General features: G+C 31.9%; 1 protein-coding gene across 47 annotated transcripts in view; it reads right to left on the bottom strand.

The window, feature by feature from the left end:
* LOC119067844 (calcium-activated potassium channel slowpoke) overlaps window positions 1-23484 on the bottom strand; it is a 62464-nt gene extending 38980 nt beyond the window's left edge. For 20 of the 47 annotated variants that reach the window (XM_037171048.1, XM_037171058.1, XM_037171046.1 and 17 more), the window contains exons 1-7: window positions 19187-19758; window positions 13742-14092; window positions 8893-9051; window positions 8697-8808; window positions 7319-7470; window positions 6543-6710; window positions 2055-2146 (exon numbers count right to left, since the gene is read on the bottom strand). In XM_037171048.1, coding sequence (XP_037026943.1) covers window positions 2055-2146; window positions 6543-6710; window positions 7319-7470; window positions 8697-8808; window positions 8893-9051; window positions 13742-14089 — 1031 coding nt within the window. In that variant the 5' untranslated portion in view covers window positions 14090-14092; window positions 19187-19758. Of the gene's footprint in view, window positions 1-445; window positions 538-2054; window positions 2147-6542; window positions 6711-7318; window positions 7471-8696; window positions 8809-8892; window positions 9052-13741; window positions 14093-19186; window positions 19759-23405 lie in introns of those variants that run through there. The other 27 variants (XM_037171066.1, XM_037171055.1, XM_037171059.1 and 24 more) reach the window with 6 other exon arrangements.
* Window positions 23485-23515: the final 31 nt, after the last annotated feature.

Raw genomic sequence — 23515 nt, forward strand, 5'->3', positions numbered from 1 at the left:
ATAACATAAAATTGAAAACAGTATAAAACAGAACAGAAATTTACAGTTTTTGAACGGGAAATGTTAAATTGATTGTAATGGATAATATACAACGTTGTCTTAACATAACTCTCGGTGTTTGTTCCAATTTGATCGTTATCAAAACATCCTCTTAGTCCGTTAGTTAGTTAAAAATAATAAATAATTTAATTGCGAATCGGTGCAAGTTTTTAGTAAATGTATAATACTGAAAAACTGAGAAAACTAATTTTGAAAAAGTAAAAAAGAAATCATAAAATAAAATCAAAAATAAATTCAGATTTGATAAATGAAAATGGTAAAATTAGTACAAAAAAACTGTGTTAATGCTTTGGTTAAAAAATATCATCGTAAAAAATTCTATGTAATGAATGAGTTTGTTTGTTTTTTTTTCATTTTTTTTTTTTGGTACAGCAGGTAGGTGTACCTTCTTCGAACATCCTTGCTGTATGTGCCACCATATTTACTCCTTTGCGCTGCCAATTCCGTTATTTCAGGGATCCAACTAGCAAACACCGCCTAAATGTAATAGCATCATAACCCCAGTTTAAATATAAAAGAGACAACAGAGTTCTATTTTTTGTTCAATTTTTAGAACCCGAGGTATTCATTTTAAAAAAACGACTTTTCATATACACATTTGTTTGATATAAATAGTCTTCCCTTTTCAGTCATTTTATCGTTTAGTTAAAAACATAATAAAACGAATCGAAATACTGTGATGATTTTCATTACACACAAATATCGTTACGGTTTTTTTTTTGTATTGTACCGCTATTTCGATTCGAATTAATCATTAGATCGTCATATAAATATATGTCTGTAAAAAGTTAATCGCTTGATTGTGTTTTTTCTTTCTTCGCCTGGTCCCTACACATCGCTTTTTATTCATTTTTCATATCATTCATACTGAGGTTCAAACAAAAATGAAATTTTGAACTTTATTTTTTTTTGTTAAACAAAAACCATAAGTAATAAAATAAACGAAAAATATAAAAACTCTTTCCAATCGGATCAAATAAATTAACTTTATCACTTTTTTTGGATCGAACAAAATAATAGTAGGAATTTTAGAGCAAGATGGTATATCTACTTTGTGTAAAAAAGCATTCATACAACGTAAGAAATATTTAATTTACTATCAAGTTACTGAATTGTTATGATTGTTAGTTTATAAGTATATATTAGGTTAACTGTGACGAACACTGACGAGACAACATTATTACAAAAAAAATATTTCTTACGATGTTCGGTAACTTCAAAAATGTTTTAAATAAATAAATTCACACAAACAACATACAATGAAGTAAATGTTGTTCCTTTAAATTTTTTTTTTTTTGAAAAAACAAAAATATAAAACAAAACCAAAATCTATGTAGATAAGGTGGGGTGGTTCAAATATATATATATATTAGCCAAAAAATTGATTATATTTAAATGATCGCTACCGCACACAGAAAACTAAAATCTATTTTGTAAAAAAGACTATTTGATTCAAAAATCAGAAATGAAACGAATAGAAGAAGGAAATGAAAAAATTAACGAAAATTAAACATAAAACACTCATAGGGTAACAGACTAAATAAACTTCATAAAAAAATTGTGCTCTAACGCAAAAAATTGCCACAATTAATTTGTGTGTTATTAATCAACTAGCTTTTTTTTTAAAACAAAACAATTTTCCGTATTTTTTCAACTTTTTTTTAATTCAGCAAAATTTTCTTGGTTTTCGACTTTGTTTGATTTTCCCCTAATTATTAATGAGCGTTACTTTAATAATTTCAATTATCTCATTGAAATAACAGAACGATGTGTCCAAAAATAATCGTTTTAAATCAATATATTGTTGGGTGCTTACGGCATTTTTTCCTTAATTGTTGGAATTAAAACAGTTTCGGAAAATTGAATCCAAAGAAATTTTTTGTTTGTTAAATTCTGTTATTCCAGAAGTAATTCGAAATTGCAATAAAAGCGTAAGTTATTTCTGTTTTTCTTTTTTTTTGTAATTTTAATTTAAGTGAGGTATTTCTGGCTACCTCTTTCCATGTTCCCTTTTTAATTCGCCACCATATTTCGACCCACTACCAACTAGTTCAATAATCTCTGGTATACTGCTGGCAAACATAGCCTATAAAATGTACCAATTTTTATAACAATATCATAACATAACCTGTATGTAAATAATATATTTTATAAAAATGGTTTCAAAATTGGCACTCAATTCGGTCGCAATGTTTTTACTAGATAAAATTAAAAAAATGACATTGTCGTATAGGATAAATTTGTTCAATAATGACTAAAATTTTGTAAAAATTCGATTGAATTTCAGTCAATAAATAAGAATTAAATTATAATATGATTTGATTCGTTGTTAAACAATTATTGAAACAAAGAAAAAAATGGTCTTGACGAAAAAGAAATCAACTAAAATGTTTTCATAAAATTTCGTTAAATCAACATCATTCTTTCACATGTGTTCAAACAAATATAATATTGTGCACTGTTTAAACATTAGTAAATTATTATTATTTTTTTCTCTTAAACAAATTTTATTATCGAATTTAACCGAAATAATGTAAATTTCGTGCAAACTCACCATGCCATTAAAATTTACTAAAATTGCTATAAATTAATTTGGTGTAAAATTGGGTGTACGTGTTTGTAAAAGAAATAAATTTTTTTCAAAACACGTGCACTTTTTCCGATTACGAATGTTTAAAAGTTAAGAATTTGAAAAAATCCACATTCCATTACTCAAAAATTTATCGAAGCATGACGACTAAATTCTTTCGACTGCGACTCTTTTTGATTCAAGACGTAAGTGCTTAAAGGTCATGATGAGAATGCAATGAATGTTAAAATTACGGTGGATTTACATAACAATGCGAAAGACACCTAATAAGAAATATCACCTAAAATTTGTTTAGTTCGTTGACTTAAATTTTAGGTGTCCTTATGGGTATGAGAATCCTAATTTAATATTACATAGCAACGTCAAAGATCAATTTCTTTGACTGCAAACGAAACGAATTTTAGGTGTATTTTGCGTCGATATGTAAATACACTTCCTTCTTCCGTTCACTGGTTACATTTTCGTGTTGAATGAAAACTTAGTTGTGTTCAGTTTTTGCAAAGGCAATGGAGTTCAAGGCGTAAGACCAATCATTTTGCTCAATATTTTGAAATTTCGTTTTCACTCGGAAGTAGTTTCTAATTCTAAATTCGAAATAGAAGACTGACTACGACTGCTGTCACAGAATAAGAATTAGACAATAAGTTCGAAACTTTAGGTTGTTTGAATACTGAACAACCGGAGAAGACAACAATGCATGTGGACAAAAATTTGAAATAAAAAAGCAAATATTATTTAATAAGCTTTTAAGTCATGAAATTATATAAAGATGGATCTATTTGAGTAGGTCCTAGCCTATTTACCAAATCAAGTCTTCGGTAGTTTAAGCAAAGTTCGGTAAATTTCAGCCGATAATGAGCCACTTTACCACTTTTAATGTTGGTTCGTTTTAGAATAATACAAACTATAATCGAAAATCGAGTGGGTTTCGGTTTGTCCGTATAAAGAAAATGAAACAAAAAGTTTTCCCGAGCATAATTATGTTATAGGCTTCGATTTTTCTTTGTCTGAAATGTTTTTGTACTAGTCGTTACCAAATTAACGTTCTTTGAATAGAGACATGTTTTTCCGATTAGGTTTTGAATGCTCGCAATCAATTTTATAAAAAAAAACATTATTCGTACGGCACTTTCATTCTTTATTTATTTACATTTTGCGCCCAGAATCAACATAATATTTTATATAAATATAATCTTTTCTTGGCTAATTAGCGTATTTAATTCGTTGAGGGATCAAAGAGTGTGCAAGACTTAGACAATGAAAATAACCAGCTAATTACAAGACAAGATTTATTCGCAGCACTTTGAATAGTAACACAATTAAATGTAAAATTGCAAAACTATTTTCACATTTTTATGTGTAAAAGTTAAATATAGATTGCAGTTCATGAGCATAATGTGGTCGTACATCGTGAAGCATCTAAAAATTCTGAGTATTTATAACTTAAGTAATGATTTATTCGTCATAGTTTAGCATCATGATACATCAATCAATAAATTAAATGCTCCACTCAGTTTTAAAATTGTGACCGTAAGAGAATAGGGAAATGTAGGTAGTAGAATATACATATATAAGGTTAACAAGCTGAATGCAGATATAATTTTGAGTGTCGCCATTTCAGAGTAGAGCCCAAGATTTTGTTCAAATTTGTCTAATTCAAATCATCGATGAACTAGTTTGTTTTTTTACTCTTTTCTTAAATTCAATTTTGAAACCATTTTTATTTGCTGTTATTGATAGAATAACCGCGTTCTCAAATATTATTTGCATATTGACATTATTCAAAATATTTTTATTTAAATGATGTTTGATGTACAAAATAGCCTAGAAATTATAAGATTTCAAATAATTAATGTAGAAATTAGCATCCACTAAGTCTATTATGTCAAATTCTAAAATGGTAAGCTAAATTGATGTTTTTTTTTAGTTTTTTTTTTTATCTTTTGTTTTCGGTAGAATTAATAAAGCAGCAAAAATAAATGAATTTAGGCTTTTAAAACTATTTAAAAAAAAATATGCAGCAGCCAAACAAACAACATGCAAAATATTTTACATGCTAAAATTTTCTTTTATGTTAAACAAAATTAAATTTACTATTTTTTTGTTGCAAGAGAAGTGAAAAAAATTTATGCTCAATTTCGAAAATAAAAATTTTTGTCACAAAATGTGGGATTCAATGTGGGACCAACATAACAAATATTTCGGTCACGACGAGAGAACCTATCGATTCGAACAAATGGATTTCCGTTCGACCATTTATATATACAATTCCTATCAAGACGATCGGCAAATGAGCTATTCTCGAAAAATGTCGAGAAAAATTTATTAATTTATTTTGAAAATGGTTTCAGTTGTTGTACCAACACGTCCGTATTACACCCGTATAATTACGCACAAGTAGTGTGTTTGAATGAGCGAGCCAGCTGAAACCAGTTTCATTGTAAATTCGGCTTACGTTAACTGTGCTAATTAGGTCTTGCCTTTGCATTGTTCTAGCTACTACACATAGTGACGCGAAAAAGACCTAATTCAAATATTTCTTTTAGGTCTCTTTCGCGTAGCTATATGTGTACCTAGAATCGAAATTTCCACTGAGTTGCCTTATTTATTAGAGATCTTGGTGCTTTTACGCTATTTACAAAGCTCATTAAAACAAAGGTAAGTGATGAATAAGGATCTCACATAGCATATTGTCAAAGAACAGAAAATAAACGTTCGAAATGCGCAGAAAAAATTCGAAGATTCGAAAAATTTACAAAGATTTGATTCGACTATCAATCCGAAAACTCCATCAGATTTGACTTAAATTTTGATTTAGTCTTTGAGGCGCGAAACTTTAAATCACAAAATGAACTATCAATGAATTTGCAAGAGTTTTGATGCAAAAGCGTTTTGGGGTAATCGATTTAATTAGTTTAGTAGAGTGTTATGACCGATTCGTGAAAATTGGATTTCATAGCATAAAAGCGCTTATAACCATTTTTTTTAAACCAAAACAATAATCCTATGAACAAAACAAACGTTCTATAAGGACTACAAAAAGGAAATGAAAAAAATAGTTTGGGATAAAGAAATTCATCTAATTAATTCTACAAAATACTCTTTCAGCTATTTTATTATGGCTCTCAGTAGTGGTTTGATTAATGATTTTCGTTTTCACAAAAAACAACATAAAAAAAAACTGTACATAGTAAAACGTATGAGCATAAAAACCATTGGCTAAAATATTACATGGTCGAATTTAAGATAAAATTAAGGATAGAGCAAATTTAATCTTGTTTAACAATTTGAAGAAAAATAAAGTGACTCAGAAAGGATTCGGATTATAGGTACAAAATAAAAGACGTTTTGAAAAAGGTTTTCCGAAACAAAATAAAAAATCAAATTAAAAGTATAAAAAAAATTAACAAAAATGATTGCCTTCCAACAAAAATAATTCAGTATTCTTCACATATCACTCACGCATTTGCTGATCCGACGAAATTTATATTTAATTTTGTTTATTATTTTGTTAAATTTTGTGATAAAGTAAACATAAAAATAATAATTTAATTTCTGTGAAATTAAAATATTTACTAAGCTAAGTAAAACGAAAATAAAAGAACATTTAACAAAATGAAAGAGGCTTATGCTAAGCGAAAAATTAAAAATTTTCATAATTCCGTATCGGTTTTTTTTTGTCTTTCGATTTTATTATGTCGAACACTTTTTTTTATTTTTTATTTTCTAACAGCAAAATTTAGTTCCAGCAATGATTTATTTTCGCAATTATGTTTCCCTAACTTCGGATACATATTCATTGTTGATTACAATTATACCTAACCATTCTGCCACTTAATCGTAACTTCGTTTTTAGTGATAAAAAAAAGTAAATTTTCAAAATATTACTTACCAAGCCGACCAGTAAGAAAAATACTAAGAATGTCCGTCCTAAGATAGTTACACAAAACACATCGCCATAACCAACTGTTGACATTGTGACTATAAGAAAGTACACACAAGTCCAGTAGGATAGTTTTTGTGAATTGCTGAATTCGAATGGATCGCCAGAGTTTTCCAACTAAAAATGGATTGAAAATGGAAATCTTATCGATGGTAGTTTAATTGAGAAAGGTACAATTTAATGGCTTTAATGTTATGTGAACGTCAACATGTTGTAAAGATTTTCTAAATTGAGTTTACTTTCAATAAGATTGCTATTAACAGTTTAGACTTTGACTGAAATAAGAATTTAAGATTGCGGTCCAATAGAAAATACCGAGAGGCAGATATACATGGGAAGCCCTTTATCATAAAAATAATCTTTGGAACATTTTTGAAAACTAGAAATCATTTGCAAATTCTCAAAACGTAAAAATAAAATCCTTTAAATTCTTAAAAATCTGTACTGCTGGATTTTCACAGCAAAAAGGGTGGGAAAATCCACAGAAAATCATTGAAAATCTTCGAAGGATTTTCTTTTGGAATCCTTGGAAAATTCAAGTCAAATATTTTCCCGATTGATTAACAATACGAATCAGATGGATAATATTTGACCGTGCTTTCTATCCGTCTAAAATTGTATGAGAATTTGTGAACCTTTCTTCGCTGACCTATCGCCTGTTTTTACTTGTACCGGGACAACGATATGAAAAAATTAAATTAAATTTTAAAGTTGCTTGTGCTCACCAAATGAATTATTCCAGCAGCTGTCAACCAAACCGATATAAAAATAGAAACTAATTGTGCCAGTCTTATTGAACTTGACGTTTTTAATACATTTAAATATTGTAAAATATCTGGAACAGTCATAAGACGTAGCGCTCTTAAAAATCGCAGACCTGGAAGAAAGTTGGAATTTGTTTAATTGTTAAAACCTATTTACCACAAAATATAGAGATCACAGCAGAAGTCGGCATGGTTAACTGTTTCGCTATTTGTTAATATTGTAATCGAGCTTGTTGAAAATTTCCCAAGGTTCTGAAAAACAGGTTGCAACACTCCCAAATATTGATGTAATAAATTCACTTTAACCCTTTTGGAATGTGTACAAATGGATGTATAGTTGACCCCAATGTCATCCGTGGTTCCGCTGCAGCCGTTTCACAATAATTTAAATAGGAATGGGATCGGACACTTCAGTGCTGTAGGTATCTGAGTTATCGTAAGTTCGAATAACCACTCCATACCTATCGTTAGTACAACTTCGAAGGTATACATTTCTGAGTGTTGAAACTTCGATAGTATGTCGAGCGCAGTTTGCGGTTTAAATCAAACCGATCGATTACTCGTAGAAAGAAGTTATGTCAGAATAAAAGATAACATTGAAAGGGCAACATGCCCGAATTGAAGTCTCTTATTTCTCAGGCGAGAAACCCCAAAAAACCACAGGTTAAAAGCTAGGTGGTAGCTAGCGATGTTGAAGACTCAACACTGAGTCATTTTAGTCTTCCTTTGTTGGTGTAGTCACTGCACTCGAGATACCTTCTGCACCAATAACTGTCCCATTTCCATTAATTTTTTTATGTGTTGTTTCTGCAGCAGAACCACATACATCAGTAAGAACATTGTTTCGTACTCAGGGAACCGATACCCAATCAACGCACTATGCCACCGTGCACAAAACCTGTGTCGCTTAGGACTTTATGGCCAGTTCATGCTCGCATATGTCGCACATGCATAGGCGAGATGAACTGGCCATAATGTTGCCTGATTTCTTTTTATTCAATTACACAATACCGTAATGCAAACAACCTAACGAACACGAACTTTTACATTGTTACAATATAACGAACTCAGAGTTCTAGTGTCACAACCTGCTCTTTCAGAATCTTGCATAATGCTTGCCAAAATGGTTTCACCGTAGATACGCTCTCCTGCTTTTGTTCATAATCGAATAAGAACTTTCCAAAGTGAGGTTTTGATTTATTGAGTTCTAATCTCGCAATTGGTTGAAAATATTCGATGAAAGTTACAATTTGAAGTTATATATTTGATAAACACAATAAAAATTGGAATCGTGTATCCGTGCCGACTTCTGAATTACACAAAATACGTTCAATCTTACCGATCCATGTTCTCTGTAAATATATGGATACAAAGGACGGGGGTATTGTAAAATAATCTACGAAACTGTACATTTCTAGCATAAACCATAGTTTATCTGATGCCGCAATAAACTGTAGTGAAGGATAAAAGTTCATGAATTAAATATTTTCCACGAATTTCTGTTCGAAAATGGACGAATTTCAGTCTTTACTTACTCGTATAAAAAAGTACACCATGAAAAATATATTAAATGCGAGATCGATTTGTTGTGTTATGTTTTCGCTAAAATGTGTACACACTTCCACATATTCGCTAGATGCATCAATAAAGTAAATAATAAGGGATGCGATGCTAAGGATGAAAACTAGGACCACCTGTAACATTAAAGTAGAATAATTCTTAGATTAAATTGCTTAATCGAAATTTCGGTTATAAATCTTTGGGCCACTATAGTAATGTGCCGTGACGCAAGTCAACACACATAAAAAAATTGAAAAAAGAACTGTTCGACTGCCACCTCTTTGCCTCTAATAAACTAATTTATTCGTAATATGGGCATCCGTATTCCGTATACGAGTTCAACGAGCTATCATATGTCAAACTTTTCAAGTTAGGTAGAACCGTAATTCTACGAAACAAAATTGAAGCATTTTTCATAAAAGCCACTAGCTTCGGATATATTCAGCTATTGCACTATGTCAGCCATACCTCGGAAAATATAACCAACAATAGAAAGTTCGGTGAAAAGGCAAATTCATAAAGTTTTGGAAGTCATATTATGAACATAAATAATATTCAATTATCACATAGCTACTGTTACGCGCACGACCGTTTGTGATTTTTAATAACCAATATTTCAGTCAGTTGCTTACATTTTCCTCATCATCTTCCATTTGTATCGAATTTCTTTAAAGCATCGCCCCACTCTTGCCGATATCAGTTCTTTTGTAAGTTGATAAAAAGACTTGCGTCACAGTCCCACAGTAAGTGGTTTTTGGGCGATTGAATATAGTTTAGTAGCTATGTGCCTTCGACCGTATATTATATATATATATATATATACAATTTTACACCCGAAAAATCAATATGTTCAACACACTCTGGCTAATATTATATTATGCGGGGTAAATTGACAGTGCCGCTGCTGCTACTGACCAATCTTAAGGTCAATGTATGTTTGGTGTTTTATTACGTATATGGAAGCACAAATATTCACCATCGTGGAGTATTAATAAATGAGATAAATGTTGGATATAATATAACAAGTGCTTATACTAATTTCATTTATTATTCAGTGTTCATCCTAGCAATTATTGTAAAGAAAGTGCTAAAGCTGGTAAATTTTTTTAAACTATGTTTAACTTTGTCAATTTAATCTCTCACATGCTCGGTTACTTCCTTCTGTTCTATCAAACCAATTGGTATAGAGGAAACGCTATGGCTAAATTCTAAAATTTATTATTAAAGAAACAGGAGTCTGCGTTGAATACTTTTTTTTAGATGATTTTGCTTGATTTTCCGGTCGGACAAGCAAACTGAAATCAACCGAAACTTGCAAAGCAACTGTCAAGAAAATTATCCAATTGATTTGGATACATAGTTTGGATCATTAAAAACAAAATGTAATTAGTTGGCGATGGGATGTTATATAATCAGAAAGCAAAGCCGGTTGTTAGCATGAAGAGTTGATTAAAAAAGAAAGAAAACGAATATATAGATGGAGAGATATATTTCGATAAATCAATGTCAATCTGAGCAATAATTTAAGCTGTCTCGAGCATGAGTTCAATAAAACCTTTTTTTATATCATCAAATCAAGTACGATTTTTTTTGCTAATGTATGATTAAACGTCCCTTTTGTACTTCAGGCTTATGAACTATTTAAGCAAGAGTAATTTGCATCTTGAATTTGAAATTGGGCACAGTTCCTTAGTAATTTTATTAATTCGTTATTGGTGATTTGCAACGAAGGGTGCGGCGCGTTGCGGAAATAAATCGAACATACTACTTATGTCCGATATTCACATTTTTTCATCATAGAAAGTGGTGACATAAATGTGTAGTGAGCAAAAGTCGAACACTTATGTTTGATATATTCAAATTTTTCGGACATAGAAAGTAGTGTCACCTACATTACGTGCAAATAACAAATAGAAAACATATTCCAGAAAACAAGAAAAAAAATTGTAATCGAGTCACATTTCTCTGGTTCTGGTTTTTTTATGTATCGTCTCTATACTGAAAAGTTCAATTTACGGTAGAGCAAGCGAACTTTTACAAGCTCGATACATAATAGCTATGTAGTAAATGAGCTTGTTTTGCGGACTAGATGTGAGTTTGCCGATACGAGCGGAGCGAGTTTGGCAACAAATCGTGTGCGCAAAGCCCCATTTACTAACGTGTTAGCAACAAGATTTTATCTACTGTTAGTTGAATTTTCAAGCAAAACACATCAACACAAAATCCTGCGACACATGATCGTAGTAGGATTCTGTCAATTGCGTGAGCATAAGTAGCTATATTGGTTATATGCATAAAGCATATAACTTAATATATAAAATTATGCGCACGGAAATTTTAGCGTGTAAATTGACTGTCTTTGCTAACTAGATTCATGTTGAAAATTATTAATTTTTTCAACTTACAGTAGATAAAACTATTTTTGCTACTACAACTTGAAACTGGTATCTTCTCGATGTAGATTTACGCCACCTCGAACCGAGATACACTTTACAGTTCTAGCTAAATAATATATATTTTATCACATAAGCGAAAATGAGACAACAACATAGAACTGAAGTGTAATTTTTGAATTCTACTTATAGTTAAGTAATTTTGACATCCGAACACCGTGTGTATGTGATAAAATACTATTACATTTTGTTTGTAAACTCTATTGTCAGAAATATCATCTTGATTTAAACAACTGGAAAAGCAATTCAGATACTTATATGAGTAGTAGTTGTGGGAAGACAATGTTTAAAAACTTTGTAGTAATAGGCCAATATTACGCTGCGTTTAATGTCCAAGTAATATTTACATTTTATAACATTTAGAGCGCAAGTAATTGTCACCAATAGTCATAATAGTCATAATATTATTCAGAGCAAAAAATTATTATCAACCATAATGCATTTAACAGTAGCAACAACCGAATAATATATCAATGTGCTTACATCTATGCACTAATTATATTCCCAGAATTTTACGAAAATAAAAGCTTAACTTAAAACATTTTTCATAAGCTCGAGCCAACTTTTAAGAATGTAATTAAGGCGACAATCCAACAATGGAATATGCAATGTATCATGTTAATGAAATCTAATTTTGATTAAATTGATTATTTCATTCATCAAATATTTGGACTAGATATGTTTTAGACAAAAAATAAAACCCTGTCTACGGGCTACGGGTATAGATTTGTATTAAACTTTTCCCGAATAATTCCCTCAAGCTTATGCGAAAGGTTGGTTCATAAATTTAACTGTCCAACAAAAGATTTGGTTACTTTTTTGTCGCTATCTTCACCTGTTCTCCGTTGCTAAATGTGAGAGCATATGAACGGGTTTTTACTGCATAATGTGCACATAAATAAGAATCAAACATTTAAACTTAGAGTCTAAGGGGAATTTATTCAACTTAGTATCATTTTGAGGATTAAATTTTAAAGAGATTGAAACATCTTTGAATGCAGTCTTTTCTGTTCGTATAGAATCAGTTCGAAATAATATCGGAAGAAATTAATCCCACATTGAGTCAGCGCGACGTGAAGCACGGAATAGATCAAATTCAGGTCATGCAAAAAATAATTCAATTGCTTCGTGGAAAGCTCGGCGAAGGATCGAAGGAGTCGATCAAATTCAGGTCATACAAGAAATTAATTCAATTGCTTCGTGGAAAGCTCGGCAAAGGATCGAAGGAGTCGGGCAGACCCGTCTGGAGATTTGATCTTGAATACACTTACTAATATAACATCAATATGGACAACGGAAAGCTCTAACACCAGACAAGAAATCATATCTCCTTCGATCTATTGTAGAGTTTTCTAAAATGAAATTGAGTTAATTTCTTGAATGATCCAAATTCGACGAGATTTACAAAACCACGTAGACGTGTGTGAAGTGTGAAGTTAAAGGTGGAGGAAGTAGTTTGAATGGTCCAGAACAACATAAAAGAATAAGCTCTGTTGTTCTGTTGGTTCAATTTTACATTGAAAACATTTTCCATTTCAGATTCGGATTCCTCATTATAAAACGAAACGAAATTTTTGAATGTGCAGGCAACTTTTCAAAAGAGGTCATAATTTTCGACCTGACTTATGGTGAAAGCTTTACTAAAATTTTTAGTGTTTTTTTTTTCTTGAGAGTATGAACGAGATCCGCACACAGCCACAGGCTATGCATGAAGAACGACAACAAATGGTAAAAGTTTCGATTCGAAAATATGGTCGCTTAAGCATTGTCATTACTATAAGCGATAGTAAGAATTTATTGAAAAAGTACATCCATCGTAAGTGCCAAAGTTCTATATGCTCAAAGCTGTTACACACTTATGACACTTTTGAAATTTAAAGTTGTTAAATCTTTAATAAAATCATTTCTGAACTTCTGGTATAGTGCGCTAAAGTTTCGTTCCATCTATCTATATAACAAAAATAATGTCTTCCCTTTTCAATATTCGATAATTACATCGACGCGGATCGTAAAATTTATCAAAACATTTTTTTATGTATTTATCTGAAGTGTATAAATACTATAAAATGCGAAATAAAAATAACTGATGTGTGTAATGTATCTTTTTATTCCGTTTTTACGACCGTTTTTAATGAACTGATCGTAAAAACAAATGTATCTAGAAGAGGCACTGAAGACAATTTCAAAAACTTATACGTCAAGTGCTACTTTAAAATACCTCGAACATCGACTGATAATGGTCGAAAATTCGAAATATTAAAACAGTTTAATAAAGCGGTGATGGTGTCTGATCCGCAGTTATCATCGAGACATTTTGCTTTAATTCGAATTTTAATGAAAAACATCGTTTATTCATATAAAAAAATCTCACCAAAATTCGACCAGTGGTAGTTTGACCAGATATGAGTTCGCCAGCCCAATCTTTGGCCTCGGTCATAAAAGTCCCCTCAAACTCCTGTTTGCCTTGGCGATTCGCCTTCTGCTCTTTCTGTTTCGGATCATTTGGAGCAAGTTCAGGTTCTTTTCGACAGCAAATAAAGGCGAATACTCGCCAAAGAAGCACAACCGACAGCCCAGCTATAAACGTAAATATGCTGGAAAGCAGGAAGCACCACCATTTTCTGCCTTGTAAGCAGATTACTTCATCTGGTGTCTCGGTTGTATAGATGTTAAATGTTGAACTGTCCGGTGTTAGTGTTGTTGGAATTGTTTGCGACATCCCCTGAAAAAATCAATTAGAGAATTCGTTAGATTCTGTGGTAGAACGACATAAAACAGAAGGTGTAGTAAGTAATGGAATGAAAACGTATTCGTAGAGAAGTAAGAAAGTGCAAATAACAGCTTGTCATCATCAGTTTTTGATAGCGATGACAAATAATGTAAGTGTAGATCATTCATGTTAGAACTTGACAAAACAATATCTTCAAACGCTCCAAAGAACTAATACATTTTTTCTCTTTCTTTCTTTCTCTTTATTTCATTCATTAATTAACAAAAACAGCATAGCTTCAGTATGCTCAAACAATTCAAAGGAGCATTATCCGACTTTCATTTTTTTGGTTTCTAAATAACCGATAAATTAACTGATTTATCACTGTAATGCTTTTCTCTTGCTGATGATCCTCTCCGATTTCTCGATGGATAAAATGGGAGAAATCAAAGAAAATAAGAAGAAGCTTAGATACGACAGTGTGATTTGTTAGGTGTACAAAACAGTAAGGCCATTCATTATTTTCATTAATTAAATTATGACAGGGGCGTCGATACGGCTGATGATAAGATAGTGACTATTTCTGACAATATATCAGTGAATCCCATTTGTTAACGGATTTTTCTGCAGCTATGCGATAAAGGAGAAATGCATTTAAGAAAGACAACTTCCCGATTATTTATCAAATCAGTTCTTTCAATTAAATTAGCACGTTTTCGACTATGTTTCCCTGTTGCTTCTAATTATTTATTTATTAAATGAAATTTACACATTATGCCTACAAATTGACAACATTCAATTGTAGGTAAAATTAACATTTAATTAATTCTTGCTTTTCATGCAAAGACGTAAAGACAGCTTTTCCGATTTATATCTAAAGAATAGATCGGTTCTCACCAGATCCGAACAGTACAGTATGACAGTGCATTACTAATCATTAAAATAAGTTACTTATCAGACGTTCTGTGAGCAGGTCGAACAGGTCAGCTCAGGGTTTTGATTTTCTGGTTCAGGTCGAATCAGATCAGCAATGAAACTAGAGACCGAGGTTCTGAAAGAACTTGTTAAGAATCCCACGAAGCCGAGTGGCATTAAATTTGTGAAACGCACTCAATACATATTGTGTGAAAAGTTATCTTAAAGAAATTTTAGCGAAATATTTGTAAATTATTATGATTGGCGCCACTGAAATTTGTTCTTTCAGAACCTTGCTAGAGACAAGGTAATGCCAATCAGCCAATCGGACCTGTCACATACGGCTATTCATCTGTTATCGATAACGACGACGAAAATGATGACAAACTCTCGATAATATAATTTTTTATATCATAAAATGCATGTTAAAAAAAATGAAGTACAAGATTTAAAATCAACAGATTGAAAATACTTTGATTGATTGAAGTAATAGACCCGATAATAGTCCTAGTCATATGATTGCCGTCTGCAACAGGTTAATCTAAAACTCATTCAGAATTTTTGTCCAAAAATATATAAATGAGTGCGTTTACTAAACATGGGCCGATGGTAGACCATACCTGTTATAAACTTTTATTAATTTATAGTCTCATTCGGATAAAACGCCCTGAAACGTTGGCCATCGAGACGTGGATAAAATGGAGCTTTGCGTTGTACTGCTTTGTCCACTATAGAAATCCTATTTTTGTATCTAAAACAACGTACTTCAAGCATGAGTCCTACTCTAAATAGAGTAATGAAACAGAATAAATTCGTATCTTTCTAAAGTTAACAGCCTTAGGATTTGTTACTTGTTTTTCAAACATTAGTGCCTCCATTGAATAAGTCTAGGGAGAAAAACTTTTACAAGGAGATGTGTATGAAAACAGTGAAACGACCAGCTGAGGAACAAGCATAAACGTGCAACTTTAACGTTAAATATTACTGTATGCTACATGCTACAATAATATTAAAGTGGTATTCATTTTGCATTAGGTCAACACACAATCAAGACCTTACAAAAGCATCATTTTGAACAAGTTTCTGTTTCCGAACTGTAATTTCAAATCAAACTTCTTGAGATTTTAAGTAGAAAACTTGTTTCAACAGATCGATTGATATCATACCACAACAAATAGATAAAAGTTTCATTGCAACGACTGTTAAAGTTCCATTATCGACATGAGAGTAGAGTCATACCACTCATACCACTCCAGTTGTAAACACTTTTTACGACATGCGATGCAATCAAACAGAATTTCGGTATGTAACTTTAGGTCATATGGCTCGTAACTGTATACTGTACTGTGTGCAGACAGTAGACAGATTTATCTTGTCTCTGGTGATATTCTTTTAGAAGAAAAAAAAAACGATAACTCGTGTGTTCTACCAATGTTTGGGATGAACTGGATTGACAATAACAATTTAGCGGTTTAGGACTTGGCTAATTCTATCAAATTAATCAAGTTCAGTTAGACAAACATATACTATTGCACTTTTATCGCTTCACATTTATTGGGAACCGGGGCGAACAGAACGGTTCACAAAGTATGCGATTTCTATTCTCTTCTGGAATAAGAAAGCTATTCCTCAATATTGCTGGTCTACATAGACATGAGAGTTAAAAACAATATCGTTCTTAACTACCTGGCGTTATAGGTTTATAGCTAGCTAAGATATCGAGCAGCGTCTCTCCAGATGCAGACTCATAGAATAAGAAGGCAGATTACACTTCACATTCACGGTATGTTAAATTGTTGCCATTTTACTATTATTTTCGAGACACGAAACGGTTAATGATAGAAAAATTGAACGAACCATTTTTAGTGTTGTAATTAAAAATTCGAAAGACATTTCAAAGGCGCATAACAGTAGATATAACTTTTGTACAGAATGTACACCATCTTGAGCTATATGAATAAACTTTAACGTGGTACGGCGCTTCGCTCATATGAAACATGCATTTACGTTGCCTATTCACGTAAAGCACTGTACGTACGAGGTTCCAAATTTTTATTTTGACGAGTGAGGACGTTGTAGCCTGACCTAAAGGGAGCCACCGACGTAATGTATTATTACATGTTCATTTTCATTTACATTGCCTAATCACGTAAAGCATTGTACTTACGAGGTTCCAAGTTGTTCCAACACCCCAATTATCAAATACACAACTTGGAACCTCGGAAGTAATATACTATTACTGGAGGCAAGCGTCACCTTACCAATATTATTGTCCGATTACTAATTTTGAACTTTGTATAATCGAACGATCTTTCCAATCTATCACTTCATCTCTTTTAACATTTACTATAAAAGACCGCAATAGCCAGAGCTCATCGCTTATTTTTGTCGTTGTTGTCGATAACATATAACATGCGAATCGCCAGTACATACTGCGTCATCTAGATATTTACAGAGGTTGATTTATGTATTTGAAATATTTAAAGAACAATCATCATCAGTTATTTACGCATCTCTCTAGGCTCTAGAGTTGTAGCTTCAAGCAAAAGTGCTTAATATCAATTTTCTAAGACAAACACATAGAAGACGTTTCATACAAAGGGACAAAATCACGAGGAAAAATTCAAACATTCACCCTCGAAATGATTAACAAACTTTAAAGTACAACAGACCCATCCGGCCTAGGTACGTGACTCAGTGTGGAACCAGGCAATCCAAACTAATATAGAAAATTTTAGGATAGACTCTTCTGGAAATGTTGTGGCTACAAAGCTTTATCAAAAGACTTCGAATAGAATTGACGTCTCAATCGAAAAGACCTCAGTGAGATTATGTTGATATGAAAAAGTTTTGTCTTGACCGATTTTCTCTTCAACCAAAGATGATTCATATCCACAAAAATGCTATATTTTGTGATAATATGTATTGTATCTACCTACACAAACTGTATAGACGTATCGATGACCAACTAAACATTATTGTCACGAAATCAAATCAAATCAAAACTTCGTGTTAATTCGCAATTTGCAGACTATTTTCCCCATTTACCGTTTGGAAATTGTATAGATTTATTCCAGATTTTCGTAACTAGGAAAGCAATAACAAACACACATTAAGTTATCCGTGCATGAAGTTGTAACTAACGAAAATAAATAAATAAATAATTAATTTTGAACATAAAAGTAAAAGAAATATAAAATCCTTAAATAGAGCTTTCTCCATTCCCTTCTGCTCAAGACACATATCTATAATATGTATGAAGGAACTTGTAACAAATTTTTTTTTGTATTTTTGGGTCAATTCTCACCACCACATACTACCCCGTTGAAATTTTGTTGTATGGATATAGCTTGTAAGCACATAGTATGAGTAAATATAGGTAAAGCTATGTAAAAAGCAAAAAGGGCAACGACAGTGGGAAAATATGCTGACATGCGCATTGTTTCAGAAAATTTGTTTGATTGTCTTCGAAGAAAACACTAACCATTAAACGATGATGTGACTGTGACATAATTGTTTCAAATGAGTTATTTTATTAAAATCGAAAACATCTGGGTGGGTGGTTTTAAATGCGTTTCGTTAAGTCGATAACTATACAGGGCGAAGGTTTTTTTTTCGTTTTTTCTTACAACAGGGGTGTTGACTAGCGCTATTACATTGTGTAGCGGCTTAGAGAATTTTTGATATGTATACCAGCCCTGTTCAAATGTCGTTCAGAGGAAATTCTCCTTCTTTTACATATTTTTTTTTTATTTGTTCAGAAAACTGAAAAATTTCTGACAATGGATTTATTGTGGCACTTTAAGAACAATGTGCTTGTTAAACTGTTACCAAATACCCAATGAAGTCAATAGAAAGCGGACTCCAATTTATGATGTTGGAGAATAATGGAATATGAAGAGCATATTCGCACTACGACGGAATGATTTGAACACAGAGCCGCTCATAATTCAAACACATAAATAAACCACTCCGTGTGTGTTCTGTGTTTAAAAAAAATGTTGTTCTATAGGTCAGAAATGTGTCCCAGTTATTGAATGCTGCGTGAACTTTATACAAAATAATGCTCGGTGAAGTTTTTGCTTTTTATTCATTTTTTTTTTGTCTGATAAAAATAACTTCCATTTTTCTAAAGAAATGAAAAATGGAAAATAAGTAAATTGTCTGTGTTTTTTCCTGAACGTTACATACCTAGTAAACGCTACGAAACCGAGGCACTCCAGGGTTGCCAACTCACACTAAATAAAATCATTAAATTACACCATTTACTTATAGGTCACTATAGGGCATAGGCTATAATAACTGATTTCACTTTGTGTATTAATTTTCTATTTTCATTTAGATTCATCCATATATATTTCAGGTATTTTTTAAAACACGCATTTATATGTGATATAAAAAATTTAATCTAAATTTATAACATAACATACAGGGGATATTTGAATTTTGTACGTACACATATTCTATAAATATGTACGCATATACATGTATTTGTATGGATAAATAAGAAGAAAAATTTTTCACTTAGATATTTTTCCACATTTGTAACACTTAACGTTAGTAATTTCAATGGATTCCGATCAATTGAATTTTAATTCCACTAATAACAATGCTATTACTTGACTTTTCACTAATTTAAATGACTTGAAATAGTTTTTTTTACAATTAATTCTTCCTTTTTATTATTTTTTTTTCAATATACGAGCTGTTAGACGATACCACGAACCTTCCGCAAATAAGTCGAACACAATTCTAAGTCGTCTCTAGACGAAAATATTAACGATGACTCGGTGAATCAATACAGAAATGGAAAAACACAATGCGACGGCGTACGATTTTTTTTTTCAAGGGATAACCAAATGAAAATTTCGGAAAATTTATTTTGTTCGACTACTTTTGTGTGTACGCATTATGTGCACATGATGTTTTTACGTTTTGATTAATTAGTCGAATGATTATTTCGTTGTCAATAATTTCGGACAGATTTTTTTTATTGAATACACGATATTTTACCGATCGGTTGTTGAATGCTTTTCACCGAAATTCTTTGTTACAGCCCTACTCCTGTTTGGTGCCAACATTCACCAATATTGCCAAGATTATTATTCTTGTGTGCCTATCTTAACATAAAATATTATGCAAAACGATTCCAATATCATACTTCTACAAATTAAAAGCTTTCAGACTTCTTATTAGTTTACGAGTTTGTCTTTCTTTCTTTTCTTTTTTTTTTTAATTAATTAAAATGCATTCGAAAAGGTGTCTCGGTCATGAATGAACATATAAGATAGATTGCAAACGACACGGTACAACTCTGGTGTTAGTCAGCATTCGTATTTACGTGGTTATCGGATAAGACATGCCAGTTGCCTTCTTGTCTAGCACAACATCATAATTAATGGATCATAACAAATTTTTTTCTCTCTTCTATAAATAAAAAAAAAGAAATGTGGAAAATGACTGTGTGGTACGGAATCTGTCGATAAATCACAAGAATGCTAGTTTCTTAATTGCATATTAATTGTAAAAATCTACGAATTGCGATTTTTTTTATTATTATTATTTTGATGTGCTGTTGATGTGCTGAATTTTTTTTAGAATATTACTTTACGGAGGGCTAGATCATCATCAGTATAACTATCGAATCTGAAACTTTTTTTTTATTGAAGCCTTTGCAACACTTTATTAAAAAAATCTTTTACTTCACTTGTTTCGATGTAACATTTCCCCCATACCGCGAAAACCATAGTTCACAATTTATTTCGGTCATACCTTTCGATAGCAGAAGACATGTCATGACACAACCGTCCGGAAAAGGAGGGAAATTGTAATGATGTTGAAACCACATTGTGGAAATATATCTAATAAATATCTCCAAGCAATGTTAGGAAACAAAAACCGCAATTAAAATACCAAACGTCGAACATTGATATGGAGAAGAGTGTTAATTCAAAATTATAAATTATTTTTGAGTTGTCATAATTTCCGAAATTAACAAGAAAAAATCTATCAATGCCGCAATACACGGGACTTTAAAATTTTTTCTAGCAAACTTGTTCAACGACATTGCAATGCCATCGCGAATTTGTTTTCTAAAAATTTGAACTAGATAGTGATGAGTGCGACATGACTTGTTTGAAGAAAAAAGTAAGACAAAAGGTCAAGTAAAAAATATAATATTGACAGCGATAATTCGTTAAAAATTTATTTTTCTAAAATTTTATGATTTAATTCGAATAAAAATTGACCTGCGATGTTTGTATTTATGAAGAAAAAACACTCGAGCTGATAATTACATTGAAATTAAAATCTGAGATAGGCAAACGCATTACAAGAAGTATAATATATATTATGCACCTGTTGCCAAGATTGATATTTTGACGTGTAGGACATTATTGCCCTAGCCGAAGGCGTGGGCCATAATGCCTACACGTCAAAATAACAGTCTAGCAATAGGTGCATATCATATTTTATCTGTCGAGAACAGATATATCGAGATAAGCAAAAACTCCCTAGAGGGATAAGATCGAGATTATCGTTCTAGACAGATAAAGAATTTTAACCTGTCACAGACGGCAAGCATGTTTTACTGAAGTAATAGATCGAAGATTGAAGAGAATTGACTGCATCTGTTTTGAAAATGCCTTTTGTAATATAAGACTAAATTAGTCAGAGCTTGTCGTTTATTATTTCTGTTGTTGTCGATAACAGATGACAGCCATCTGTAACAGGTTGCAACTTCCGATGCCGACCTCAATATTTGTAGTTTATTTGTGACACCCACTCATTTTTGATGCTGCGAAGAAATGGTTATTTAGGCATACCTCGCAAAAGATTCATAGAAAAATTTACTTTTTTCATTTCGAAAACCATTTTCTTTTTGAAAATTGATAGCAGGACATGCGTTAAAAGCCCTTCAAAACATTCAATAATAAGAATGCCGTCTCATAAAATAAGTGCAAAACCCGGGAAATTTATTTTCCGTATAAGGCAAATGCTAAAACCTGATTGGCTCAACGCTCTCCTGTGAGGTAAATGGCGTTGTTTTTTTTTGATCGCTCAGTATCTTTTGGTCTCTGCACTGTCTTAATAGTTCTACATAAATCTAATCACATTTTGTTAAAATTAGTGTCAGTGTGAAGAGTGTGATTTAGTACAATTGGAGATACTCGGAGAATTATATTCTCCCGTTTCAGTATATTATTATTGAGAGATGACCTCATATAGTTGGGAATTGAGGAGTCGACCACAAAAAAATAAACAATGAATTCTGGTCACTGAAGTACCAAAAATGTACCAAAAATGTAAAATTTATTTATATTTATATTATGCCACTGGGACCAAAAAGGAGGGTTTTTGACTCCGCTCCACTACATTCTCGGGTGTATTCACCATCGTGGTCAAAAATTACACCTTCAATTACTCGATATTTTATATTCAGATTCAGTCGGACCAACAAGTCACATTCCATAAACAAAATTTGACGGAAGTGGGACGAAAAAGTGGGAAAAGTGGTTTTCGTTTTGGTGATAGAATGTGACGATTTTTGTTCGTTTGAATATAAAATCTATGCTTCATTATGCAATACGTTGATTTATTAGCGTCTCTCTGATTGTAACTTGTTACGTGAAAGATTTCTCATTAAGTTGATCGAAAGAATTTATAAAACTACAATAACAACATTTAAATAAATTTATTTGTAAACTGGGACCATTCTCTGCTTCGCTAATCGAAAATAAACAAGGGCACTTTCACTATCAACGATTTTTAACATCTTAACCTCTGGTCATGTGATTAGCAAAACGTATAAGCAAATACTTTGCGTTAACGAAAGTCATCCTCCGCCATATTAAAGGTTTTTGTTATCGCAGCTATATTTTACAACTTTGCCAGCAGTTAAGCTTTGAAATAAAAATTTTGAACTTTCGTTAACACAAGAAGTCTCAAATCTGAAAACTCAATAAAGATGTTCAAAACTCTGTGAAAAAGAAATGGAATGTTACACAATGTTCCGCAATGGCAGAATGCATGCACGGATGAATTATCGTTATTCACCAACAACATGTTACATTATCATCACACAATCCTGAAGTTCAGGGCATTTTATGTATACTCGAACACACTCCGTCTTACGCCGAGCTTATATTTCGAGAACGGTTAGAAATTTCTAAGTCGAATATATTGGAAAAATTTACGTTCGAAATATGTAACTATCGCGAACAACAACACTGAGACTTTCAATATTTTTAGAAAAATATCTTCGCAAAAAACCAACTCAAGAACCATTCCGAAATATCAAACTTCTCAGCAAAAACTGTCACATTGTTACTTAGTCTAAAGTACACAGACTTTCGATCACAAAGAAAACAAACATATTTGGTTTTTGTCTCAAAGCAATAAGAGTACTTACGGTCCGTTAGAGGGAATCAGGAAGAATATTACCATCACGAAGGCGATTTCACGAATGCACTTGTTGAATTATCGCTTTTGTATAATGAATCTAAATGACCTGAACCATCT

This window comes from Bradysia coprophila, assembly GCF_014529535.1.
Source record: "Bradysia coprophila strain Holo2 chromosome X unlocalized genomic scaffold, BU_Bcop_v1 contig_130, whole genome shotgun sequence".
Classification (NCBI taxonomy): domain Eukaryota; kingdom Metazoa; phylum Arthropoda; class Insecta; order Diptera; family Sciaridae; genus Bradysia; species Bradysia coprophila.